Source organism: Hydra vulgaris, chromosome 07 (genome assembly GCF_038396675.1).
Source record: "Hydra vulgaris chromosome 07, alternate assembly HydraT2T_AEP".
NCBI classification, from domain to species: Eukaryota; Metazoa; Cnidaria; class Hydrozoa; order Anthoathecata; family Hydridae; genus Hydra; species Hydra vulgaris.
In genome coordinates this window covers 8698552-8723666 of record NC_088926.1, presented here as the reverse complement: position 1 = coordinate 8723666, position 25115 = coordinate 8698552, and the positions used below count along the sequence as shown (strand labels likewise).

General features: G+C 27.7%; 1 protein-coding gene across 2 annotated transcripts; it reads right to left on the bottom strand.

Moving 5' to 3' along the window:
• Positions 1-711: 711 nt before the first annotated feature.
• On the bottom strand, positions 712-23261 carry LOC100206413 (extracellular calcium-sensing receptor). Of its 2 annotated transcripts, XM_065800961.1 has the most exons (4): positions 23068-23249; positions 22451-22964; positions 21033-21587; positions 712-2549 (listed from the first exon to the last, which is right to left on the bottom strand). In XM_065800961.1, the coding sequence occupies exons 2-4, from the start codon at positions 22713-22715 to the stop codon at positions 868-870; spliced, it is 2502 nt and encodes an 833-aa protein (XP_065657033.1). In that variant the 5' UTR covers positions 22716-22964; positions 23068-23249; the 3' UTR covers positions 712-867. The 2 variants fall into 2 exon arrangements, with proteins under 2 accessions (XP_065657033.1, XP_065657032.1); XM_065800960.1 differs by having other exon boundaries at positions 22451-23261.
• Positions 23262-25115: the final 1854 nt, after the last annotated feature.

Genomic DNA, 25115 nt, shown 5'->3' with positions numbered 1-25115 from the left:
CTAAGAAAAGTCATTTCATTGAATCATTTTAATTATTATTGTCAAAATTTTTACTGGATTTTTTTGATTAACCATAAATAGCAATAAATTGGAACATTATTTCGTAACAGAGGTAGTATTTTGTAACAGTGGGAGTTTTTAGTAACAGAGTGTGTATTTCGTAACAGAGGGAGTATCTAAAATTTTTAACTTTTTTCATCGTAAAAAAAAGTTTATACAAAGCAATAATAAATCTAAAGTCTTTAAAACTTTAGAATCAAATTTAGATTACTAACTTTAAATAACGTTAAAAAAAAAAGTATAATAATACAACACTTAATGCTTTATAATTTGAATTTAATTTTATTTAAATTTATAAAAACCATCTTCATAAAATTGTAAAAGCCATCATCGTAAATTAATAGCAACTATCATTATAAATTAATAAAAAATTGAGAAGAAGGAACTGGTTTTTTATGTTAAAAGTAAACAATTACATAATTCAAAAACTTACGCACAAAAATGCGCGCAGACTTTAAAATTAATTTGTCGTACTAGCCTTAACAGAACACGTCTTCGAATTGACGCACGTATATGTTGATAAAAGTTATATTTAAGCGCTTACAATTTTTGGGTAAACTTAATAAGTTTTTTAATTTTGAGTTTTTTAAGTGCGTTTTTTTTTAAACATGCTTAAAAAAGAATATTAAATTAAACCAGATTAAAATCTAGTTTTAAATATTTTGATTATTTATTATAAATAATTTTTTAGTGGTACTTGGTACAAACCATAAAAATATTATAATCCATATTTCAATAAACTTATTTTAATAACTTATTAATGACTAAAAAACAAAACAACTTTATACTTCAATAAGCTGTTCAACTTTAAAAAATTGTCTTTGAAAGAGCGTTTTTGTCATACATAACAACGCTGCGCACCACGTTTATGGTAGTACCATCAGCTTGGGAAACTCTCTCAACAAAATTGTGTATAACCTTTTCTGCAGAACTATCATAAAAAAACTCAACGCTGGTTACACTCGGATAAAACATGATATAAAACACTCTTTTGCCATACAAAATGAATAACATGCTATAGCATGCCACAATGTTAATAAATAAAAACACAACTGTAGATTTGTGTGGATTAACACTAAAATGAATGGGAATGTACGAAACCCACAAAATAATTACTGTAAGCATACCATACAAAATTGATTGAGTTTCTTTAAAATTTCCCGGAAGGTTACGCGCACGATAGGCCATGCATCCATTTACAACAGCTAGTAAAAAAAAAAATACTGTTGAAATCCAAATAACTGGATTTTCATCTTTACAGATCAGGAAAAATTGCTTGTTTACATAGTTCGGAACAATCTTCAAACTAGTTGGGTAGCATACGTGCAAAATTACAACTATAATTGATTGCATCAAAATTAGTGAGAATGTGAAGGTTATTTGGAATTTGTTATCCAAAAATTTCGAAGCTTTTGTAAATTTGCAGTTAAACACATAAAGCAACCGATATGTTTTTACCGTAACAAAAGCAAGAAAAGTAAAAAGCAAGAAGCCAAATAGCGTAATTCTAAACATGCATAATGTTGGCGTGGGTTTCCAAAAATAAAAAAATGAAATGCAAAATAGAAGTTTAAGGGAAAACACCTGGATACAGGACATTTCCTTATTCGAACTTTTAATAACTGGGTTATTCCAATATTTAAAAAAAAAAATTAGTACAAATAATGTACAAAAAACACCTGATAATGATCCGACAACTATTATAGTTCCTTCAGCACTGAAAACAGTTAGGCTGATCTCATATAAATCAATACATTGAGTTTGATTTAAATTTTCTATTGAAGCCATAGAACACTTAGTGCATTCATATTGGTTTATTGCGTGTGAAACCGATCCGTGTGGACAGGGTACACAAATCCAACAACACTTTGATGATGTTGAATTAACTCTGTATGTCCCGGGTAAGCAGGGCAAACTACAAACAGATTTCGGTTTTAAACTATTCTTCCAAGCAATAATATCTTGGTTTATAATAACATTGGCTGGGTTATATTCCCAGGTTCCAAATTGAATAAAGCCTTTTTGATCAACAAACATGTACTGATACGCAGGAAACAATATTTCTCCATTTTCGTCAAACTTAATTGAATAATTGCTATTGGGAACAGTAAACGATGTGTTTATAGAGTAGTTGTATAATAGCTGATAATCGATTGCATAATAAGGTGTGTAGCATTTTTCAAACGAGCAGTTTAAGTACTTATGCAGACCATATGCAAGAGCATAGACAGCACTATACACCTGACTTGTGTAACCTTTAGGTAAAGCAGCTGCTAAGTTTGGAATACACACTGAGTCGTTTGTTGCATATTTTCTCAAAAGTTCTTTATACCAAGGGTTATCGCAATTTACTTGACTTTTTTTTTCAGCGTTAAAAATTTTATTACCAAGAGCATTAATTGGATAATCCTTAAGCTGTAAAAAAAGTATATTGTGCGTTATATTTACATTAGAATACCTCAAAAGTTCCTTTTTCCAAGTTTCACTCCCTAAAAAAAAACTATAGTTTAGGAGAAGTTTGTTTAAAATTTAAATTCAATGATTTAAATTTTAAACAAATTTATTTATTTATGATTATAGTTTCACTTATAATCATAAATAAATAAATTTGTTTAAAATTTAACACAAAGAAATAGTTTTTAACACAAAATTATTTTGTTTAGTGATAACATTACAAAACCACTAGAGAAATTGTTTAACTAACTTTATGGAAGGTGTTATATAATTCAATTACCTCTTATAAAGGTGATAAAACTATTTAAATAAATATAGCTGTAAATACCCAGGAAAACAATTTCGCATATATTTGCTGTTTTTTGAAAGATATTTGATTCTTCTAGTTAAATTTAAAACTAATTTATATTGATCAGGACGTTTCGAGCATTAGGCTTAGAGTTTAGACAAATGACAACAAATAATTAAATCTCTATATAACTGAAATCGAGTAGAAAAAAAATTTAAATACAAAATGTAAAATTTTTTATGATTCAGTCCTTTCAATCATTTTTTTAAAGAATACTGACCTCCATAATCATAATTAAAAAGATGCTGAGCTTCTTATTTATGATTTTGGACCAAAAATAGCTTTTCATTCTTTTCAAAGCTGAGAATAATTGCTCTCCGGTGTATCCAGCGTGTTGTGGGTAAACGTTTTTCATATTCAAAAACTGAGTCGATGCACTAAAGAACGTATTTCAACGAGTTATGATGTTAAAAAAAGCAGTCGCTCTGAAAACACATTTGATTTGTTCAATATTTGACCAAAACACAGAATTTGTTCTGCAAGAAGACTTTTTCCGCGAATAACGGTTTGCAATCTCTTTCATTGTCCTGACAGGTTGCTAGCATTGTCTTTTGATTGACCTCAGTATTTTCCAATGAATATATTGGGTTCTGTTTAGATTCTTGAGCAGCAGAAGTGTCAACCCTGCCTTTAATTTATTCGTTTAAAACAAGAATGGCTTCAGTGCGACTTTTACTTCTCTCATGGTGTGAAAAAAAAACAGTAGCATTTATCCAGTCAAAAAATCCAATTTTTGAGAATAAATTCTCTTTAGGAAAGAAAAATTTACATAGAAAAAAATAACTTTGGTTTGTAGCTGGAAAACAAAACCATGATCTGTACACCTTTTCACCTTTTGCATGATCGTGATATGACTATTTGAATAATCTTATTCATTTGTCATCCGTTTTGATTAGAATTTAAAAAGTTACCATTAAAGTGTTGACATTCAACATTGCCTTTAGTTCAAAAATGCTCTTTTAATTTTCTTTCGAAACTTTTTTTGGCCAAAGACCAAAAAAATAATTTTTAAATCATGTCACTTGAACAAAGTTCACAAATTATAAGAAAATCTTCTTTACATTCTTCACTGCCAATGTCAAGTTCAGTTTGTGAGAATGAAATTTAGATTTTTCTTGCGTATTTAATTACAAGGCAGCAGAAATGTTAACAGCAGAAAAAAAGCATTTAGAGTTGAAATATTTTTTAGTTTTTCTTCTTTTCGTTGTCGTTTTTTTTGTTGTCGTTTTTTTTTTGTTTGTCGTTGTTTTTGTTGTCGTTTATTTCTCTCTCTCTTTGATATTTCCTGGTTAATGATGACATGACATAATTTCTTAGAAACTTAAAAATAAAAACAACTTTAAACGACATCAAAAAATACTGTAAAAGTTTTATTTTGATTATTTTTACAAACAGTAAATGCATAAATTATTTGTACATATATTAGGCTCCTTATTAACATTTCTTGAGCACTCCTAATTGTATTTTAATACTCCATGTAAAAATAAAAATTAAAAGTTTCACTTTTTTGTTGAAAAGCATCCCTATATTAGATGAAAAAAAAATACTATTTATTTGAATAAAAAAGTTGAGCATTTTATTAAAAGAATTCGTTGGAAAGCACATTTTTTTTTAAAACCAAAAACAAAAACAAAAAATGCGCATCTGTGGGAATGAAAATAAATTAGTGATGTCGACAAGTTATAGGTAATTTTATCGATGTTTCTGTTTACAAAATGAAATAAATAATAATGTTTATAAAAACCGAATTAAATTTTTTATATACGGGTCTTTTTTAAAGCGAACCTTATGGTCATCTATAAATGAGGTCAGAAGATAGGAGGAAGAGAGCGCTAAAAAGTTTGACAGTTATTGACAATGGGGAGAGGAACAATGTTAAGACCAAATCAAGTTAATTAAATAATTTTTTTTAAGTTTATATTTATGCCATCTTTGAGCATGTTTTAAAATGAATTTACACGCATAATGTTGTTAGATATAGAATAATATTTATTCATTTAATTATTTGATAGTGAAGATGTCTACAATCATCGAAAGCGCATTTTACACTTAACACCAACTTTGCTTATTTCTTCAAACTCAAGAAAAATTTAAATTTTTTTTTGATAACTCAGTACTGTTGTGAATAATTAAATCAGAAAAGTTAGGCATAAACATTTTTGATTTTATTTTAAGGAAGGTGGGAGTCTGAGCTTACAAAAACTGACATTATTTTAAAGACAAGGTAGGAGTTTGACAAAAGAAGAGGGGGTCAAAAAACCGTGATAAATTACTGACATTATTTACGGACGGCCTCATGGGAAACTGCCTTCGTTGCCTATTGGGTGAGCCGCCACGGATTTTAATGTAAAACAACATTGCATAGTAAATTGCGCCATCTGAAAAAAGAAGGTCCTCAATTTCTATGATATTTTAAAGACTTTCAGATTCTGTGGGGTAGGGGGGGGGGATGCATACTCTAATCCCCCTTGGAACCGTCTTTGATGTATGTGTATATATATATATATATATATATATTTATATACATATATATATATATATATATATATATATATATATATATATATATATATATATATATATATATATACATATATATATATATATATATATATATATATATATATATATATATATATATATATATATATATATATATATATATATATATATATATATATAGACTACACGGGAAGAAACGGCAGGGTCACATTTTTTCATTTTGAGATAATTCCTTATTTAACTTTAAAACCTAAATTAGTTTTAAATTTTTAGCAAAAATGTGTGCATTTATAAAGTATATTGCAAAAATAACCATTTTTGTATGCAATTAAAGTTTTATTTTCAATTTAAGTGCAGTAATTTTCATTTTAGACTTTCTTTTTTAAGTTAAGTTTTTTTTGGACTCAGCCATCTTTTCCCCTGTATAACGTCTTTTTTAGTTTTTAGATCAAGTAAAAGTTAAATTATTAATTTTTTCTATACTAGTTTATAAACAAAATTAGGCAGGAGCTTTTTTATCAACAGACTTCGCCACTGGAATCTAGTATCGACCTTAAAACAGTCTTAGGGCCAGTATAAATTAAATGTACTTTTTTGTTGTTGATGACAAAATGCAATTTTTCTTTTTAATTCTAAGGTTTAAAGCTTTGCCCATACAGATTTCACAAAACTGTATGTACAAACAGGTATTTATTGAAGGGAGTCTTTCCTGATAATAAATGAGCTTTAATTATTAATGGGTAAATACAATGTAACCAAAAAGTTAATATTTATGTGTATTCTCAATTTTTATCTTAATATCAATATTTCAATATCTTGTGATTATTTATTATACAAATTGTTTTAGTTAAAATACAGAGAAATAAAAAACAAATTAACTTTTAAAAATCTTTCAAGAAACATTAACAAAAAAAAAAAAAAAAAAGGTCAAACTACAAATGAAAAAAGGTGTCTATTTATTCATCATCTTCAGCGTCAATATTTTCATGAAAATGTCTCGACAAGCTCCTGATTGTAAGGCAGAGAATCATAAAAATTTGTATTGGATGTGAACTTTTTTAAGAATTGTAGGTCTCTGTACTTTGCCTTGGAGATACAAAGTTTTGCATAACATAGAATCGGGATCTCACTATTATTTCTTAAATTTGTTTTTAACAATAATCCATTCCACGAATCACGATAAAATATAATGCCTGTTAAGTCTCCTCTTAAAAAATTTCACGAAGGGGACGTGTTGGAATTGGACATTTTTTCTTATAAAACCGTCTTAAAAAATTAGTTATATTTTTTACCATATCTTGCATCGATTCTACAACTTGAAATGGAGTGGGTCTTTCACGAGCATTTCTGAATGTGTTAATCCAATCTGATGGAACACATGTGGGTGTTTTGCAATTTATTAACCCCATATCTTTATCACATTCCATGTAAGAATGCCCACTTTCTAGATACATAACTGTAATAAAGTCAAACCTTTTTTTTTTATGAATAAGAAAATCCATAAAACGATCTAATATATAGTTTTTGTTTTAGCTGGCACATGAAGCACAAAACAGCTCTACAGATCGAACTTCTTTGTTTAAATGTTTTATAAAAAAATCATATAACATTAAAGTTACCTCATAAGCCCCTTTTCTATTAATAGTTTCATCATAAAAATACAAAAAAACTTCATTACTTGAAAGCACGTGAATATTAAATGAATAAAATGCCAATTTTCTTCTGTAGTAAAAGTCATTGGTTGATTGATTTAGTAAATTGAGATTTCTTTGGAAGTCAAAAGAAATAGACTCAAACCTTTGTTCCCTTTGTGCTTTAAATCGTGCATTTTGTTTTCTAACATAAAATGTTTCTGCATCTTTGTGGTGTTGTTCTTTCTGTAATTCTATCTCATCTAATTGTTGTTTAAGCTTTTTGAATTCTGAATTAAAAAATAGTTCAATTTTTATTGCTTCGATTTTAATTTTAAACTCATCACATTTAGAACAAGTGTCAGTTCTTGGCAACCCAAAAGAAATATTAAAATTAGTGTCAAATATGTTGCGATAAGATTTATATGACAATTTATCATTTCCATACTTGATTTTAAACAGGTTAAACATCTTGGTAATATTTAGTTCTTCAGGAAGATATAGTCACCTAGTTTTATTTTGAGAATGGTGGGACTCTCGACCTCTGAAAGAAGAAATGTGATCCCATATCTTATTTTTAAGTTCTGGAGTAAAACTTTTATAATGATTTTTGTGTTTTTCTCTTTGATCGTGAGGTGAGTGACCTATATAATGAAAATACGTAATTTGTATATATGATTAGAGTTGAAAATTTGCATTAAGAATAAAGATGTTATAATTATTAATGTATTCAATAAAAAATTATAACTTGCCTGTGGTTAAAAGACTTATTTTTATTGTCTCCAATCTTCCTTTCTTTATCCCAAAAGAAGTAAATGCAGAAAAGCAAGCATGAACAAAGGAACTCTTCCTCGTAAATACCTTTTGATTTGTAATAAAAAGTTTATATTTGTAACTTCTATTATAACCTTTTGAATCGATATTTCGCGGTCGTCTTCTTGAAACATTATTTAAAGTTATTGAACTAGCAAGATACAAATCTTGAGCATCCTTGCTGGCTAGAGAGTTAAAATAACTTAATAAAAAAATTCTATCTTCTCTTTTAACTACTTCGAAGCATTTCAACCTTTTACGGTTACATTCAAGTCCTGCTTTAAGCGATGCTAGTCATTGTTTTTTTTTTACTTTCAGGCAATCTTTCCTTACTTTTTCTTTATTTCTTTATTTTCCTTACTTTTTCTTTATATAATACAATTTTTTTTTATACAGTTATTCATTATTTGTTTTTATTTTCATTTTAGCCATTTATTACATTCTACCGTGTATTTTTCTTTTTTTTTTTTTTTTTTGCCAAAGGTAATTTTTTGTTTTATTTGAAATGTTTGTTGTAACTTTTGTTTTGTTTTGATTTTCTCAGTGTTTTTCTGTTTATATTGTATTTATTTATTTGGTCATATTATTTGCAATATATTTTGATTATTATATTATAACAACTACGATTATATTAATATATTTCGTAAATCTTTATAATTTTTTTAGCAATAGTCGTTTTTATGTCATTGTTAGTAGTCTTTGGCATTTCTAATGGTTTTTCATTAGCCGCCATTTTTATTATATTTACTTCAACCAAATCATCTGTTACTATTTTGAAAAACAAGGACTAAGAGCTACCAATATAAGTCTTGATAATACAAAAGATAAGGAAAGTAAACTTGGTTGATGTCTTTTAGTAAGAGCCGAACATTATTTACATTCTTAAAAAAAAGTTTTTCGGGGAGGTAATTTTTTGTATAATGAAGAAAAGAGATTTCATTCCATCAAACTTTAAATATGCATCAAATCGTTTATTTGATTTGAACTCAAATACAAAATATGCTATTGTGGTTAAAAAAGCTAGAAAGTGTAAAAAGTCAAAATTTTTAAAATGTGACCCTGCCGTTTCTTCCCGTGGAGTCTTCATATATATATATATATATATATATATATATATATATATATATATATATATATATATATATATATATATATATATATATATATATATATATATATATATATATATATATATATATATATATATATATCAAAGGCCTTACCTTTTAACAGGTATACCTAATAAAAATCATTAAATTGGAATGAAATACTAAATTCAGAGAAATCAAAGGCAATAAATTTTTGTTCTGAAATCCCTCTGCCACCTTCTAATAAACCCTGTGTTCATTTTTTTAAGTAATCAAATAGTCTAATTTATTTAATCGCCATTAAGGCTAAATTACCAATCAGAAATAGTCGTATACTACAAAAATTCTATAGAATTCGCATTTAATAAGTGCAATTTTCATACCTGCAAATCTGCATAATTTTAAACAGCATAAATTTGAATTTTTTGTAAGGGTGATGAAGTAGCAAAGTAATATAAGTTTAAAGTGCGTGTAAAAGTGCAAACATGCATAAATGAGATTTGGGTTGAAGTGCTCCAAAGTTGTGCACTTTTTTACAATAAATGAGTTAAACAAAAATGAATATTATTATATTCCTAGCGATTAATCAAGGAGTTTTAGTGTGGCTAAAGATTCTGCCCCTTCCGCTCGGAGAAAAGTTGGAGAGGGGTTATTCATAAACCCTCTCCAACTGCTGTGTAAGCAGTACGGTGCAATATATCTTTGTGTTGGTTGAAAAAATTTTTAGGATCAATATATGGCTCAATTTCAAATTCCCAATCAGTTGAATTGCTTTTATTGGTATTAAAAGAACTTAATGAATTTTCAGAATCAGCCTACAGCAATTTTTAGCAGTATTATTGTCAATTCTGGAGTATGCATGTCTCAGCTTGTATGCTCTAACTCTTTATATTACAGAGCAGCAGCAGAGAACGCTGTGTTAATGGGTGCAAATGAAATCAGAGAACATATAAAATTTCTAAATCTTCAAAATCTCTGATAACAATTCATTTTAATGGAAAAATTGTGAAAGAACTTACTGAAGGAAAAGAGTTTTCAAAAGATAGGTAAGCTGTTCTTGCTAGGGTTAAAAGATAAACCGAGTTACTTGGAATTCCAGAAAATGACTCAGGTTCTGGAGAACGCCAAAAAGAAGTTATAAAAGAGTTTATTTCTAACTTTGGATTAGAAGATAAAGTTCAGTGTATTTGCTTTTACCACTAGCGCTAATACAGCAGGTAAAGCAAAAGGAGCTTGTAGCAGAATCATTGTGCACCTACAGCGCCCTATGTTACTAACTGCATGTCAACGCCATATTTTTGAGCGTCATGTTACCCATTTTTGGGAGCTTTATCCAAGCAGTCATACTTCAGGACCAAAAAATAAATTATTTAAAGTTCATAAGAACCATTGGAATGATCTAGATACTGATCATTCCAATGTTTCTAAAGAACTAAAGGTACAAAAATCAATAGGAGTTGATAATCTTCTTTAATCATGATTTAAAAAGATTATCAACTCCTATTGATTTCTGGATTAATGAAAAAAGGCTGAGTGCTTTTCAATTTTTCAGATATAGAATTAGCACTAAAGTGTTTAAGAAGGTGAGTAATAAAAGCCTTAAAATTAATTAAATTAAATAAAATTATCCCTTTCTATTTCCGAATAATAGTATAGCAAAGTACTTCACTTATAATTTTCCGGTTTTACAATTTTGTAGTAAGTTATTTAACTTATTATAACTTAGGAAAAAAATTTGTTATGGATGGAAAGTATTTTAGAGATTATCAAAAATAGGCTGAACTTACATTAATGGTACTGTCACACACCGACAGATTTAAACTTCACAATCCTGGAGCTGATCATCATGCTAGATTCATGATTAAAAATTTATTTTACCTAAAACTGTTTCTACTTATGGAAAAAATCAATGAAATCAATGAAGAGAGCAGGGATGAAATTACTGAAATGACATAGTTCCTTTCCATTTTTTACACTGAATGCTTTCTTAGAGCGAAGCTATGTTCAGCTGCACCGACACAGGTATACAGTCTCAATAATTGTTTTAAAATAAAGATATAACTTTGAATAAATACATAAAATAGGTATATTATTTATTTTTAAATTAAACATTGAAAAATCTAAGCCTTAACTATTAGGATATGAAAGCATACTGGCAGATGAAAAGGTTTGAGGAATCGAATAAAGCTAAAACTGAAGCTGTTTATATATCCATAATACGACATACTTGGTACCTTGACCCATATTTAGTCATTATAGCAATTGCAGACCAAAAATGTAAAGAACGTGGCGACATGGCTAAGAGACTATTTGGCCTAAAACGAGCCCCTATAGAGGAGTATTCATTAGAAAAAAAGATGTTGGATAAAGACAGACAGATTAGCTTAAACTTTTCACAGGATGAGCCTCCCAGTTTAGTTCCGCTAATTACAGAGAAGTCCTGGCTTGTATTTGACATGCTTGGTCATGGAAAAGCTGAGGTTCAATGGATGAAGCTTTCTCCAGAGTATTCAATTTTAAATGATTTCTATCAAGAACTTGAAACAGCCATCATGAATCTTGATGTTGTAAACGATTGTTCAGAAAGAACAGTCAACAACTTGTTAGTAAAGTACATTCAGAAGAGAAAAGGCAAGATATGTTTCTTTTTACTCATGTGTACAAGCAAAATCGAAATGGTAGAAAAAAGTTGGATCATGCCAAAGCTGCACTCAATAGTATTATTTGATATCTACTTTTTCATCCAATTTATTTTTGAAACACTTGTTAATTTTTGGTGTATGTTCTTGTTTTCGTAAGTTTTTATTTTATTGTATTCAAACAAATATTTATTGTCTTAAACAAATTTTTTTATGTTTTGATGATTTTCAATGTTTTATCATTCTTCTGAAAGTTACTTAAAGAAATATTTATGAAAAGAGCCCCTTCAACTTAAGTTGTAAAACCCAATGCCATATTATTGGATAGTTTATGTTTTAAATTGGTTGAGATTTAAGGGTCCCACAAGCGGGGTAATGTTTTTCTAAAAACGGGACAAAAATTGACCGTTTGCCCTCTGTGGGACCTTTTCGATGTTCAAAAAATTTTTGTAAAAAATTTTAAGTAATAATTTGGAATCAGGGCAGATCATAAGCTAGAGCTAATGATCTGCCCTGAATAACCTTAATGCGTATGTTCAAAAAGTTCATAAGAATTTACGGAGATTTAAAAATGGCTGCGGATCTTAGCTACATAATCTTTTATATAAAGCAACTGTTTTTTTTTAGTTTGTTTTTGTAAAAATTAATGTTGCAACCATATTTATTAAACTCGAGATGAATTGAGTATCCAAAAGTAGTTTGTTGTATCCAGTTGTTTGTAGTATTCAAACGCAGCACCCCATTTTTTCAAAAATGGAATAACATTAATAAAACTGTATTAAATCAACAATATATAATGCTAAAGGCAAATAGATTGTAATAGTAAAAAGTAAATCTCTTTTATCTAATATAAATTTTATTTCTCAAACATACTACAAATGCTCTACTATATTATATTATATATACTTATAATCTAAGTGTACTTCTACAATACCCTGAGCCACTTATCAACCAATAATTTTTTAAGAATATCTAATCTAAAAACAAGACATTTAAAATAATATACTTTCAAGAATATCTTTCTAGTTCTAATATCCTTTACTTTCTGTCCAAAATTATCAAACTGTGTGCTCTCGTTCATCTATAAAATTGTCTATTCAACTAAAATCACATACAAGTTACCCGACCTTAGCAATTCCACGGCTCAACGAAAAATATGAGTAAACATGTAATTTTCATAAACTTTTCTCTCTTATATCATTTTGTATGGTTAAGCAAGTACCTTAATGTTTTTGCATCAGTTAGTGTTACTCAACTTCTTTCTAGCCATATATAGAAAGTAGTATGCTTTTTATGGCTTCGCTTAAATATTATCCATACTCTGAGACCACTTTTGAGAATTAAACTTGAAGCGGGAACGTTTTTTTTAGAACGAAGCTTTTGGAGTTAAGGATTCTTTTGTACTAAAACATATCCAGTTTTTAAAAAATTTTCCGTATATACTAAAAAAGGGATGAGGAATCTAATGGAATGTGGAGTCTTTTAAACATTCATCCAAAAATTTTTTATTCTCAGCGTTTAAAATCTTCTTAGTTGATTTATATTGAAAAAGTTCAAGGTCTGCATTGTTCAAGAAACTAAAAGCTTGATTTTTCCTACATTAAGTACAGGTTGCCCTTTTTTAAACTGTTTTTTTCAAAACAAAAAACCTAAAAATAGTAATAAAAAAAAACTGGAAATTTGGAATAAATTTCTTTACTATTTTTTAATTTATCTACCAATTTTTGTTATTTGGTTAAATTAATATGAACAATAATATTAATTTTAATTCCCTTATTTTAGGTGCTGACAGTAATCTCAACATAATGGTTGCTCCATCTATAAGTAAACAAAGTAAGCCAAAATTTTAAATTAGGAATAACGTTTTTGCAAACATTTTGAAGTTTAATAGTTCTATTTTATTTTAACTAAATTGTAATGATCCACCACTTATTTTTTTCTGTTTTGAATTAAGTTTACCTTTGATTTTAGCATCCACAGTTTTGTCGGAACTATATTTTTTTACCAACAATAATTTTTATAAATAATAATGGCAGCATTGTTTTGCTCAAAAATCCGGATTTGGTTTTAATCAACAGCAAATTTTTACAAATTTGTAAAGATAAAGAGAGATATAACTTTACATGGCTAAATCTTTCATTATTTTTTCATCCTACTTTGAATATCCTATATCTAATGTTAAGCTTATCAAGTGCATATGTATGCATATGTGTGTTGCATACATGCACACATATATGATATATATGTGTGTGTTTTCTTTTTAGTAATTGTAAGTTTTCAAATACATGCGATGCAAAGTAAGTAAAGAAAACATGACTTTTCAATTAAAAAATTTAATATTAATAATTAATTTTATTTTTTTACATTTTTTTGATCCTTACTCTTATTGATCTAATTAGAACATTTTAATTTGTTAACCTGGGTAAATAAATTTCCAGTTGAGAGAGTTGATAGAATTGCAACAGTTTATGTTTCTCTAATGTGACGAAGGTAAAAATTTTTATTTTTTATTTGTAATTTCATATTTTTATAGGAAAAAATGTAATAGTGTTTCAAAATCACAAGTCCTTTTTAAAGTGAGTAGGTATTTTTTTCAAAACTGCCATGTCCCCTAATGGGTTATTCTATAAGTTTTCTCTGCTTTTTAAAACTGTATGCTTTTATTATTATTTAAACTAGATTGTTGGCGAGAGCTTTTGTATTAAAGTCTTCTGTCAAAGTTGACTCAGCAAGAGTCAGCTTGGCTGAAGACATTGACACACTTTTACATTATGAAACACACAAGTTGGTAGTTCCTTGCCTACTGCCACTCAAATACAGGTAAGTATGCATAAATACGCAATCTTCAGAATTAGTAAAACTAAAGTGAGTAATAAATTGTCGACCTTAAACTGTTTTAGGTTGGCATCTAATAACAACTGCAAAACATAAAACCATTTTCACAAAGGTTTCACCATAAAAGATAAAAAAAAATTGCCAACCTCAGCCACTTTTAAGGTTTTTGCTTGGATAGGGTTAGGTACAATAATGTATTGAAATCAATTAATAATTAAATAAGCAGTGCGTTTTTAGATACCAAAGTTAAACACCTAATGAAGTACTTGTTACAATTATTTCCAAATGAAAGTTCTTAGAAAAAAAAGATTAAAACTGATCATCTGGTTTTAAAAAAAGCTGTATGTATGATTTTTTGAAAACGCTTGAATATATATATATATATATATATATATATATATATATATATATATATATATATATATATATATATATATATATATATATATATATATATATATATATATATATATATATATATATATATATATATATATATATATATATATATATATATATATATATATATATATATATATATATATATATATATATATATATATATATATATATAGAGTGCTCGAAGTGAGGCGGGATGGGGCGGGATGCCATCCCGTTACCTTTTTAAATTTTAAAAACCATCCCACTCCCATTTTAATGCATATTTTGGGGTGGGATGCTATCCCGGTACATAATAAATTAATGTAAATTGTATTTTATTTTCCTCCTATAAATAAACTTGTAAAAACAATTTGAAAGTTTGCGGCAATTTGCGAATTTAAATGAACTAAAGTCTCACCTGTTATTTAAAAATTTGCGTTAGAAAGTTCAAAAACTAAATCGATAATTATAAAACATTGCGTCTTTTCTCTTGTATTTTAAATAAAAAGTTACCAAGCAACAAAAAGCGACATTAGCTTTTTTTTCGTTAAAGTATCGTTAGAGTCTTTTTTGGTGAAATAAAATATAGTACACAGTAGATTTACTCAACATTAAATGTTATGATTTAAAAAAAATTTACTTATTATAAATATGGATAAATGGCTAGCAAGCGGAAGGAAAAGAAAGTTAAGCAGTGATAGTTCTAAAAGTAATTTGGAAAATGACATTGAAATAAATAAAGAAGTGACAGATTTTTCGAGTATTGAAACTTGCCAATCTTTTCCTCAATGTGATGGTATTTTTCCAGATTACTGGTCTGATTTACAGTGGAAGGAGAAATTAAAAACATTTGACTGGTTGACAGTTTCATTAACAGGTCTTGGTTGTTCTGTTTGTAAGTCAGCAAATAATTTAGGTGCCAAAAATCTCAAGGAATACAATTGGCTAGCGAGTGGACGCTTGTCAACGTTAAGGAGTATGGCGAAACAAAAGAAAAAAAACAACAATCAATGAGGAAAAAGCTTTCAAGCCATAAACTATCAGTTGCACACGAAAAGGCTTGTAAAATTATTTCTCAGTCCAATAAAAACACCATAGAGATGCTTAGTTCAAAAATGCAGATCAATCAGCATGAAACTACCTACCGCATATTTCGCACTGTTTATCACATTGCAAAAATGAATCGTCCATTTTCTGATTTGAAAGAACTAATATTATTACAGGTAGAAATTGGTTTAGACATAGGACGTATTTTACAATCTGATCACACATGCGCTGATATTGTTTATCACATTTCAAATGAAATGCGCACTAAGCATGTAAAATATATTCTTTATAACGATCATAAAGTAGGGTTTATGATAGACGAATCTACCACGATGAGCAAAAAGTCTGCTCTGTCAATCTGCTTGAGAGTGAACATTCCAGAAATATTGTCAATAGTATTTATTTTTATATTAACAAATACAGAAGCCTCGTCTATTGCAAACTCTTTTATATGTGCTTTACACGATTTTGGTTTTGACAACAATTTTTTATTACGTAATTAGGTGTCTTGTGCATGTGATGGTGCTTCTAATATGCTTGGCAAAAAGACAGGCGTGGCCCAGTTACTTTTGAATCAGTTTCCTAATTTGATTTTATGGCATTGTAGCAATCACCGATTAGAGTTAGCAGTAAATGATGTTGTGCGCGATATCTTACCAATTTGTCACATAAAAAGCTTTTTTGATAAATTATATTCCATTTACAGTGCATCTCCTAAAAACAAAAAAGAACTGGAAACTGTTGCTATGGCTTTAAGTGTAAAACTAAATTCCATTGGACGAATTCTAGGCACTAGATGCGTGTTGTCTAGCGCTCGATCTGTGATGGCTGTTTGGAATAATTATGCAGCATTGTATCAACACTTTCATGAATCTTCATTGGATTTAAGGCGTAATGGAGGAGATAGAGCCCAATATGCAGGTCTTAAAAATAAATTATGTGATATCAATTTCATACTCAACATGGGACTAATGCTAGATGCTTTAATAGAACTAGAACATCTTTCTAAAAAATTACAAGATAGGCAAACTTCTTTACCTGATGCACATCGACTTATCACCTTAAAATACCATATATTTCAATCAATGAGAAATAATTCAGGTGAATATTATTCGCAAACGCAGCTTGCAGCAGAAAAGTTTGAATTTAAAGGCGTCAAACTACAGATCGGAAAAGTTTCTAAAATTAATCAAAATGAATTTTTTAGTAAACTAAGTGAAAATCTTGATCCTAGAATGTTTAAAACTAGAGCTGCGCATAAATCTTTACAAGACAAAGAAAATGATCCAAACAAAGAAAAATACGATAATTTAATAAAAAATTTACAAATTTTTGATAAGCCACAATGGTTTGCAGACCAAGATCCATTTGGAGATAACGATATTAGACAATTAGCAAAAACTTTAAATATTTGTGAAATTACGGCATTCCAAGAGTTTCGTGTATACATTTCCACTGGTGACTGTAATAAAACCCCTAATGATCTTCAGCCTCTGAGAACTGCTATAAATACCTTGATTGTTTCAACAGCTGAGTGTGAGCGTTCTTTTTCTACTATGAATATAATCTTATCTTCCTTGCGAAACTCTTTATTAATAAAAACTGTGTCGAGTTTAATGTTCATTTCAGTTGTAGGTCCACCAATTACGCATTTCGATCCAAAGGATTATGTCATTAAGTGGTTTGGGAAAAGACATCGCGATGCTAATTTTAGGAATTGTAAAGCGCCGGCATTAAAGTCTATAAATGAAAGTGAAACATTTTGGAAGATATTCTGACCGAATTTTTTTTTAATTATTTAAAAATTGGAAAATACAAAAAAATAAGACTTGTTTAAAAATAAAATGTTTAAATATACCATTGTTTTTTGATTGCTTAATGACGTTTGATGTGAAACTCAACTCAATGTTTTATGGTGACAGTCTCTTAAGAATATAACGGACCTCAAGTTGTTTTTTTAATATAGGTTTTTTACTATAGGGATACTCTAGGGATTTATAATTCCTTTATTTAATCTACACAAAATACGAAATCTATAATTTTAGGATTGGTGGGATGGTGATTAGAAAATATTAAAAACCATCCCGCTACCTTTTTTTTCCCACTTTGAGCTCTGTATATATATATATATATATATATATATATATATATATATATATATATATATATATATATATATATATATATATATATATATATATATATATATATATATATATATATATATATATATATATATATATATATATATATATATATATATATATATATATATATATATATATATATATATATATATATATATATATATATATATATATATATATATATATATATATATAAGTAAGGATTCTTGACCATTTATGATAGGATATTATATTATTGTTAAATTTTTGGAAACCTTATATTGAACATAGATTTGAGCCTGTTAAATTTATTTTCAGATTAAAAAAATCCTTATCTATACGTAACAAATAATGGAGGCGAGGCGATTGTTGTGTGGCGAAAGATTATCTTATAAAGATTTTTATTTTCAGACGTCGTGGTTGGACTTATTGGAATACACTTGTCATGGACATGGGAGGATAATGCCGCTACGAGCATGAACAATAGACATTCCAAAAAACAATTTGTTATTCAACAATCAGAGTTGTTGTTAAGACGTATAAACAGTACACTTCAGGGAAAATATTATTGAAACAAAAAAAGAATCTTATTTTAAGTAAAAATATCCTTGAAACAAGAAATAAGTTCTTATTTTAAGAATATAAATTCTTGAAACAAGAAAAAAATATCTAATTTTAATCGGTATATCAGCTGTGTAGTAGGGTTTGAACTCTGAATATCATGTTAACGAAAGAAGCATTCTACAACTGCATCACCACGACATATATTTACAACGACACGACTACTGAACCATTACATAACACATTAATAATAACAATAAATAAAAAAATAGTTCACTTAAATCTACACATCTTCCTACCGTGCCAAAACAATCTAAAATTTGTACAAGTTTTTAAAACTTGTACAAAATTTAGATAAAATTTTTTAAAACTGATCCAGAATCTTATATATTTACACCTATTGCGATAGATGTTTTACAATTTTCTCTCTTTTAAAGAATAGAAATTTATTCAAGATTTTTCCTTGTTATTTGTTAGTGTTATATTTATTAATTTTGGCAAATTTTACCGTGACACAAGCTTATATTACTGTAAGAAATGAACGGAAATTTAAAACGATTTAGCAATGTCCATAGTAAGGTTCCTTTTTATATATTTAAGAAATTTACAAACTGTGAAGTTTTTAAAACTTCATAGTTTGTTACAATTACTCTTTTATATATATATATTTTTATTCTTTTTATTGCTTTCAATTTTTTTTTTGTTATTTTTATTTTGTTTTATATATAGCTGCATGGGATTTATCAATATATTTAAAAAATATCAATAAAACTTTAGTATTGGCGTCGAAGTTTTTTATGGAAATAATTGTCGCAAAGTTTTATAAAGATTAAGCGGCTTCTTAGAAATTTATATAGCCAATTAGCATTTTCTTAGAATAAAAAAATCTTGCAAATAGTTTTTTATTCTCTTTACTCAATAATAAATATTGTTCAATTTTATTATTAAGTTAGAAAATAAACGTTAAATGGTTAACAGTTGTCATAATTCTATAGCTCCTATCACACACTAAAAAATTCTAAGTGTTGCTTTCATATTTTTGAAGTTACTTATTCTAAATACAATTGCAACAAGTTAAAGATAAAGGAAAGCTTTGTTGCGCAATTAAAGTATTTTACCGCTTTGGATCTAAATTGGAAAAGAACAACATATCTGAATAAATATGTTTGAGAAAACTTTAAGAAACTAATTTGCTAAGTTTGCCTTGTAGCAAAATTATTTGCTTCATATTTAATTAAAACACAGTATTAGGCATTTAAAAACTAAAGAATAGTTTTCAATATTTTCGCTACTTAGAGAAATTAAGTTACTTTACCATAAAATTTTTTATAAAATTTAAAATTTAACTGAAAACTTCTCTACCATTAAAGTTAGAAATTTAATTAACTGATTTCATTAAATAAAGAATTTATTTTGTACATTGTCATTAAAAAGAACAGATAGTTAAGAAATAGAAATTTTCAAATTAATTGCGCATGAGCCGAATTATGAGAAAAAGAACAAGAAAAGATCGATTCTGTTTCCTAAAATACTGCTGCACTAATAAAGCTTTTGGGCTAAAATCTTTAGCGTATATTAATAAAAGGACAAAGAGCAATGTGAACCAGAGTAGGACTTTAAATTTTAAACAACATTTAAATTTTGTTGTCCTAAATTTCTTTCAAAAAAAAAAAGTTCTTGTAATAGTAAATGTTTAATTGAGTTTCACATTAGAGCCATACTTATTCTAAAACTTCTGAGAAATTTTCATAGCGTTTCATCAGTTAATTAGTTTCAAATTAACAGCAAATATTTCTAGAAAATATATATAAAAAAAAGACAATGCGATAACGCAAAATATTGTTAAAACGAAGTCAAAATGTAGTTATAACGTAGCCTTATTAAAAACTAATGCCTAATTAAAAGGTATTGTTTTTAATAAGGCTACGTTTAATTTACGTTATTAAACTATAATTTTGGAATTCCCCGATGCTTTAGTAGTTTTTCATTTTGAACAAAAAAATATTTCTTACATTAAAAAAAAAGTACGTTTTAAAACATATTGTGAAAAATGACAAAGTTGAGGAAACTAAAATAACTTTTATAGTAAAATACACTTTAAAGTTTTATAGTATAATACACAGTTTTTGCAAAAGTAATTTTTGTTGTTGGTTTTTTTAGAATATTTTTAAATATATTAAAGAGATTACATTTTAATTTTAAAAGTTTGCAAAGTATTGTGTGCTTACAAAAGCCGATAACTTTCCAATAAGTGATATAGTCGCCAGTCATTGGCTAGCCACTTTTAGTGGGTATTACAAGTGGTTCACTAAGTAACCGATAGTAACCGAAGTAACCGATGAGCAAACTTACAATAAACTTCTCAAAACGCTTATATATATTCACTGAAATTTGCTATAAAATGTTTGATAGGGAAACTCTTTATTTTCTTATTTTTCATCGTTAAACAACTGTTTCTACTAATTGTTGTGTCATGGGAATAGTTTATTATACGAACCTAAATTATTGCATTTAAAATCAAAATCTTTTTGTAAAAAAAAATTTACCTATCCACGTTATATACTTTAAACCTCGTGCAATACTTTGCGAAATTATTATTGCTGCTGATTCAGATTCGCACCATAAAATTACAACGCTGGAATGCTTCTTTACAGTTTCTAATATAACATCAACTTCATCTTCAAGAAGAATACTAGAAATTGTTTGAACCACAGAAAAACAAATGTTGCTTTCAGTTGCGGCTTTGAGAATTTCATCACGACCAAAACGACCATATTCGTCATCAGAAGTAAACAGTGATATATATGTCCATTGAAAGTGTTCAATTAAATCCATTAAAGCTTTTGCTTGATAGACATCAGAAGGGACGGTACGAAAAAAGTTGCGATATACGAAACGCTGTGATAGCGAAATACTTGTTGATGAATATGAAACTTGTGGAACAAAGTTAGACAGTAACATAGTACTCACAGCAACACTAAGAGAACTGGAGTCTGGACCCACTACTCCTACAAGTACTGAATTTTTTTTAGTTAGCAACAGTTCTAAGGCGAGTTCACATGCACACAAAACATCGTTTCTTGAATCCCGAATCTCATATCCTTAAGTACAAGTTAAAACAAATAATACACTTGTTCTATTGTATATTCGCAACTTAAATAACTAAGTTTTAGTTTCATTATTAGATATAATAGCAGGAGCGCTGCCAGCATTTTTTAGACTTTGAGATAGCTAACTTCCAGAAATGGAGCAAACTCTAAACATTAATATGTTTATACTTATATCAAATAAGGATGCTTTGCAAAAAAACTGTGATGATTGGAGCTTGGGAACAAAAAAGTCTCCAAATTTTGCCCCCCTCCTGCCCTAAACGTGGGAGCAACAAGTTGATGAAATATTTGTTGTACTATTTTCAACTAGACTTATATTCATCGATAAATTTTAAATTTCATAGTAAATTATTTTAGAGTTAAAAAATTATGACCATTTCAAGTTTAAGCCCCCCCCCCCTCAATTTGGAAGGAAGGAGGGGGGGGGGATTTGCAAACTTTATACTGACATAATTTTTAAACGCTGAGAGATAATACTATGAAACTAAACTTTTATAATACTATGAAACTAAATAATAGTATAAAACTATGAATATGAAACTATGAATAATATGAAAAGATAATACTATGAAACTAAAAATTTATCGTTGAATATAAGTCTAGTTAAAAATAATACAAAAAAAAATTTCATCCACTTGTTGCTCTCAACTTTGGGGCAGGGCGGGGGGACAAAATTCTGGGGATTTTTGTTCCCAAGCTCCAATCATCGCAAATTTTTGCAAAGCAACCTTATTTGACATTAGTATAAACATATTAATGTTTGGTGTTTGGAGTTTGCTCAATGTCTGGAAGTTAGCTATCTCAATGACCAAAAAATGCTGGCGGCGCCCCTCTATAATAGTATAGGTATTTACCTATTTTAACTCCTGGAAGTATATCCATTCTTTCATTTATTTCTTGAATAGCAAACATCATTGATGACACCAATAAAATTGACGCTTCATCAAGAATATACACGCTGCCATTTTTAATATGTGTTGAGAAAATGCCTCCAAAAAAATATGTTGTGTTTGTTGAATGATGGAGTCCTACTGTTGAATTTCCACAGTTTTGAACAGAAAGAGGAATTACAAATGGAATTAGTAAAAGATTATGACAATAAGTAACAATATTTGACATTCCTTAAAACTAAATTATAAGTAGGTTGATTTTATTCAATTTAAAATGATGCAGAAAAAAATGCTTCTTCACACCAGAACTATTTACTTGTTTGAACAATTTGTAACTTAGAACAAGTAATGCTATTTAGCAAAAGCATTACTTTTTACAGTTAGCGTTTTTGTTGACTTCATCAATTTGTGTCACAGCGCAATTTTCAACCTCTTTACCATTAGTTTGTCAATGGCACTTAGTATCAGAATCTTCAATCTTTTTGTTATATCCAAGAAACAAAATTATATGCAACGTAAATATATTAAATTAAAGAAAGCAATAATAAGTCATTTGAAAAATATTTCAAAAATTTACTCACATTAAAATTCAAGTAACCAGTCTCAAAGTTTATTTAAAAGTCCTATAGTTAACAACAGTTTTTATTTATTTAAAATCTTTTCAAATATTTTAATCCTGCTTACATTAAGTAAATCAAAAAATGAATTTTGTCAAGAAAAATGAGTGCAAATTCATTTCCTTTTTTAGTTCTTAAATAGTTGCAACAAAGATATTGCTTTTAAATTGGTAAACATCTGTTATTTTATTAAATATATTTAATAATTTATTAAAATCATTGTATTGTTGCTTTTTTTATTATTTTAATCATTTTTCAATAAAAACATGGATTTAACTTTCCTTTTTTGTTTTTAATGTTAAACAATTTAAACAAAAAGACTTCTCAACAAAGTTTTTGCTTATCTTTTAGTCTCGTATTTTTTATATAAGAAATTATTAATAATATATTTATACATCTATTTTATTAAATGGTTTTTATTTTAAGTTTTTGTTTTATTAATACCAGAGAAGTGTTTGCTTCATAAATACCAAAGGAGAGTCTGGCCTTATAATAAAGAAGTGTCTGATACCGTCGCAAGTTTCATGTCAGTTTTGAAAATTAGTACTACCTGAGTACTCCCTGATTTTCTCCTGATATAAGTATTTATTTATTTTAACCTTGAGTTTAGGTGGTGAAAAGTGTATGATTTTACTTGATAATGTTAAATGATATAATACTTTCGAAACCAAAGCTGTGACGAAGTCATTGTTTTAAAAGTCAAAGCATTTTTCAACTCTTTCCACTTAAGTCCAAGTCAAGCTCCAAGCCAAGCAGAGCCAGTTTAAGAAATCTCGAGTCAAGTCTTACAAAAATTAATTTAAGTCTCAAATCCTAAACTCTTGATTTATTTAGTAAACAACTCATAAAGTATTTGTTTTTAACTAAACCCTGTTTTATTTTTAAAACGTTTAAAACTAAATATGCCCAAAAGGAATTAAAAGCATAATTTTTAAGAAAATGTTCACTTTTTCATTTTAACTAAAATATAGGTTTTTCATGATTCAAAAAAATTAAGCTTAGGAGGCTGCAAGATATTATAATGAGGACGCAGTAAAACATTTTAAAATGAAATATGAAACCTTGGCTGCGCAATAATTATATTTTAACAAATTTCTACTAAACTTTCCTTTCTAAATAATTTTAGATCTTGAATGCAGACTTATGAGTTTACTTAAACTTCAAGTCAAGTCACAAAAAACCGACATCAAAGTCAAAGTTAACTTTCTAAATTTAAGTTAAGTTTTTAAATTTAAGAGGCGTATTTTTTTGAAAGACAGATTTTTTTGAAGACGTACTTTTTTGAAAAAAAAAGTAAACGCAAAGGAAAAAGAAGAAGAAAAAAGTAGAATTATTTAGAGAAAATTAAGCAGTTAAATTTTAAACTAAGCTTTAAAAAAATAAAAATTCTAGAAAAAAGTATAATGAAATTGGTGGATAACAATGCAAGTATAAACAATTTAAGTACAATAAATAAAAATTAATGGAATGTCGTTACCAGCAAAAACAGTAAAATGACTCTAATACAAAGGGATATAAATATTACTGTAGCAAATAAAACAGCCGAGAGAACTAGAAGAAAAAATAATGTGATTTAAACGATTTGTTTAAACCAGTCTATAAAAAGCGATTTAAACGAAAGATAAGAAGACTATAAAAAATGTATCAAAAGTCATTAAAAATATAAATTTAGAGTGTGCGCATGAAAGAAATCAAGTGCTAAAAGCAGCTTTTCAAAACTGGGAAATGATACCGAACATTTACTTTAATATTGATAAGGCAGAAGCAGAAAGGATTTATCGAAGCAATTAAGATTTTAGGTTTAAGTTTTAAATGGGCATTCAGAAATGAATATCTCATTTTATTGTGGTAAAAAAATTAGTAGAATAGTAAAACTTGATAAAAACACATAGCAATTTAAGTAAAATGTGGCAAACAATAAAAATAACATCCTAATATTTAAAAAAATTGTGACCAATATCCCAGGCTTTTAATACCAAAATAAATAATAATGCGCAACAGCCAGTTATAAG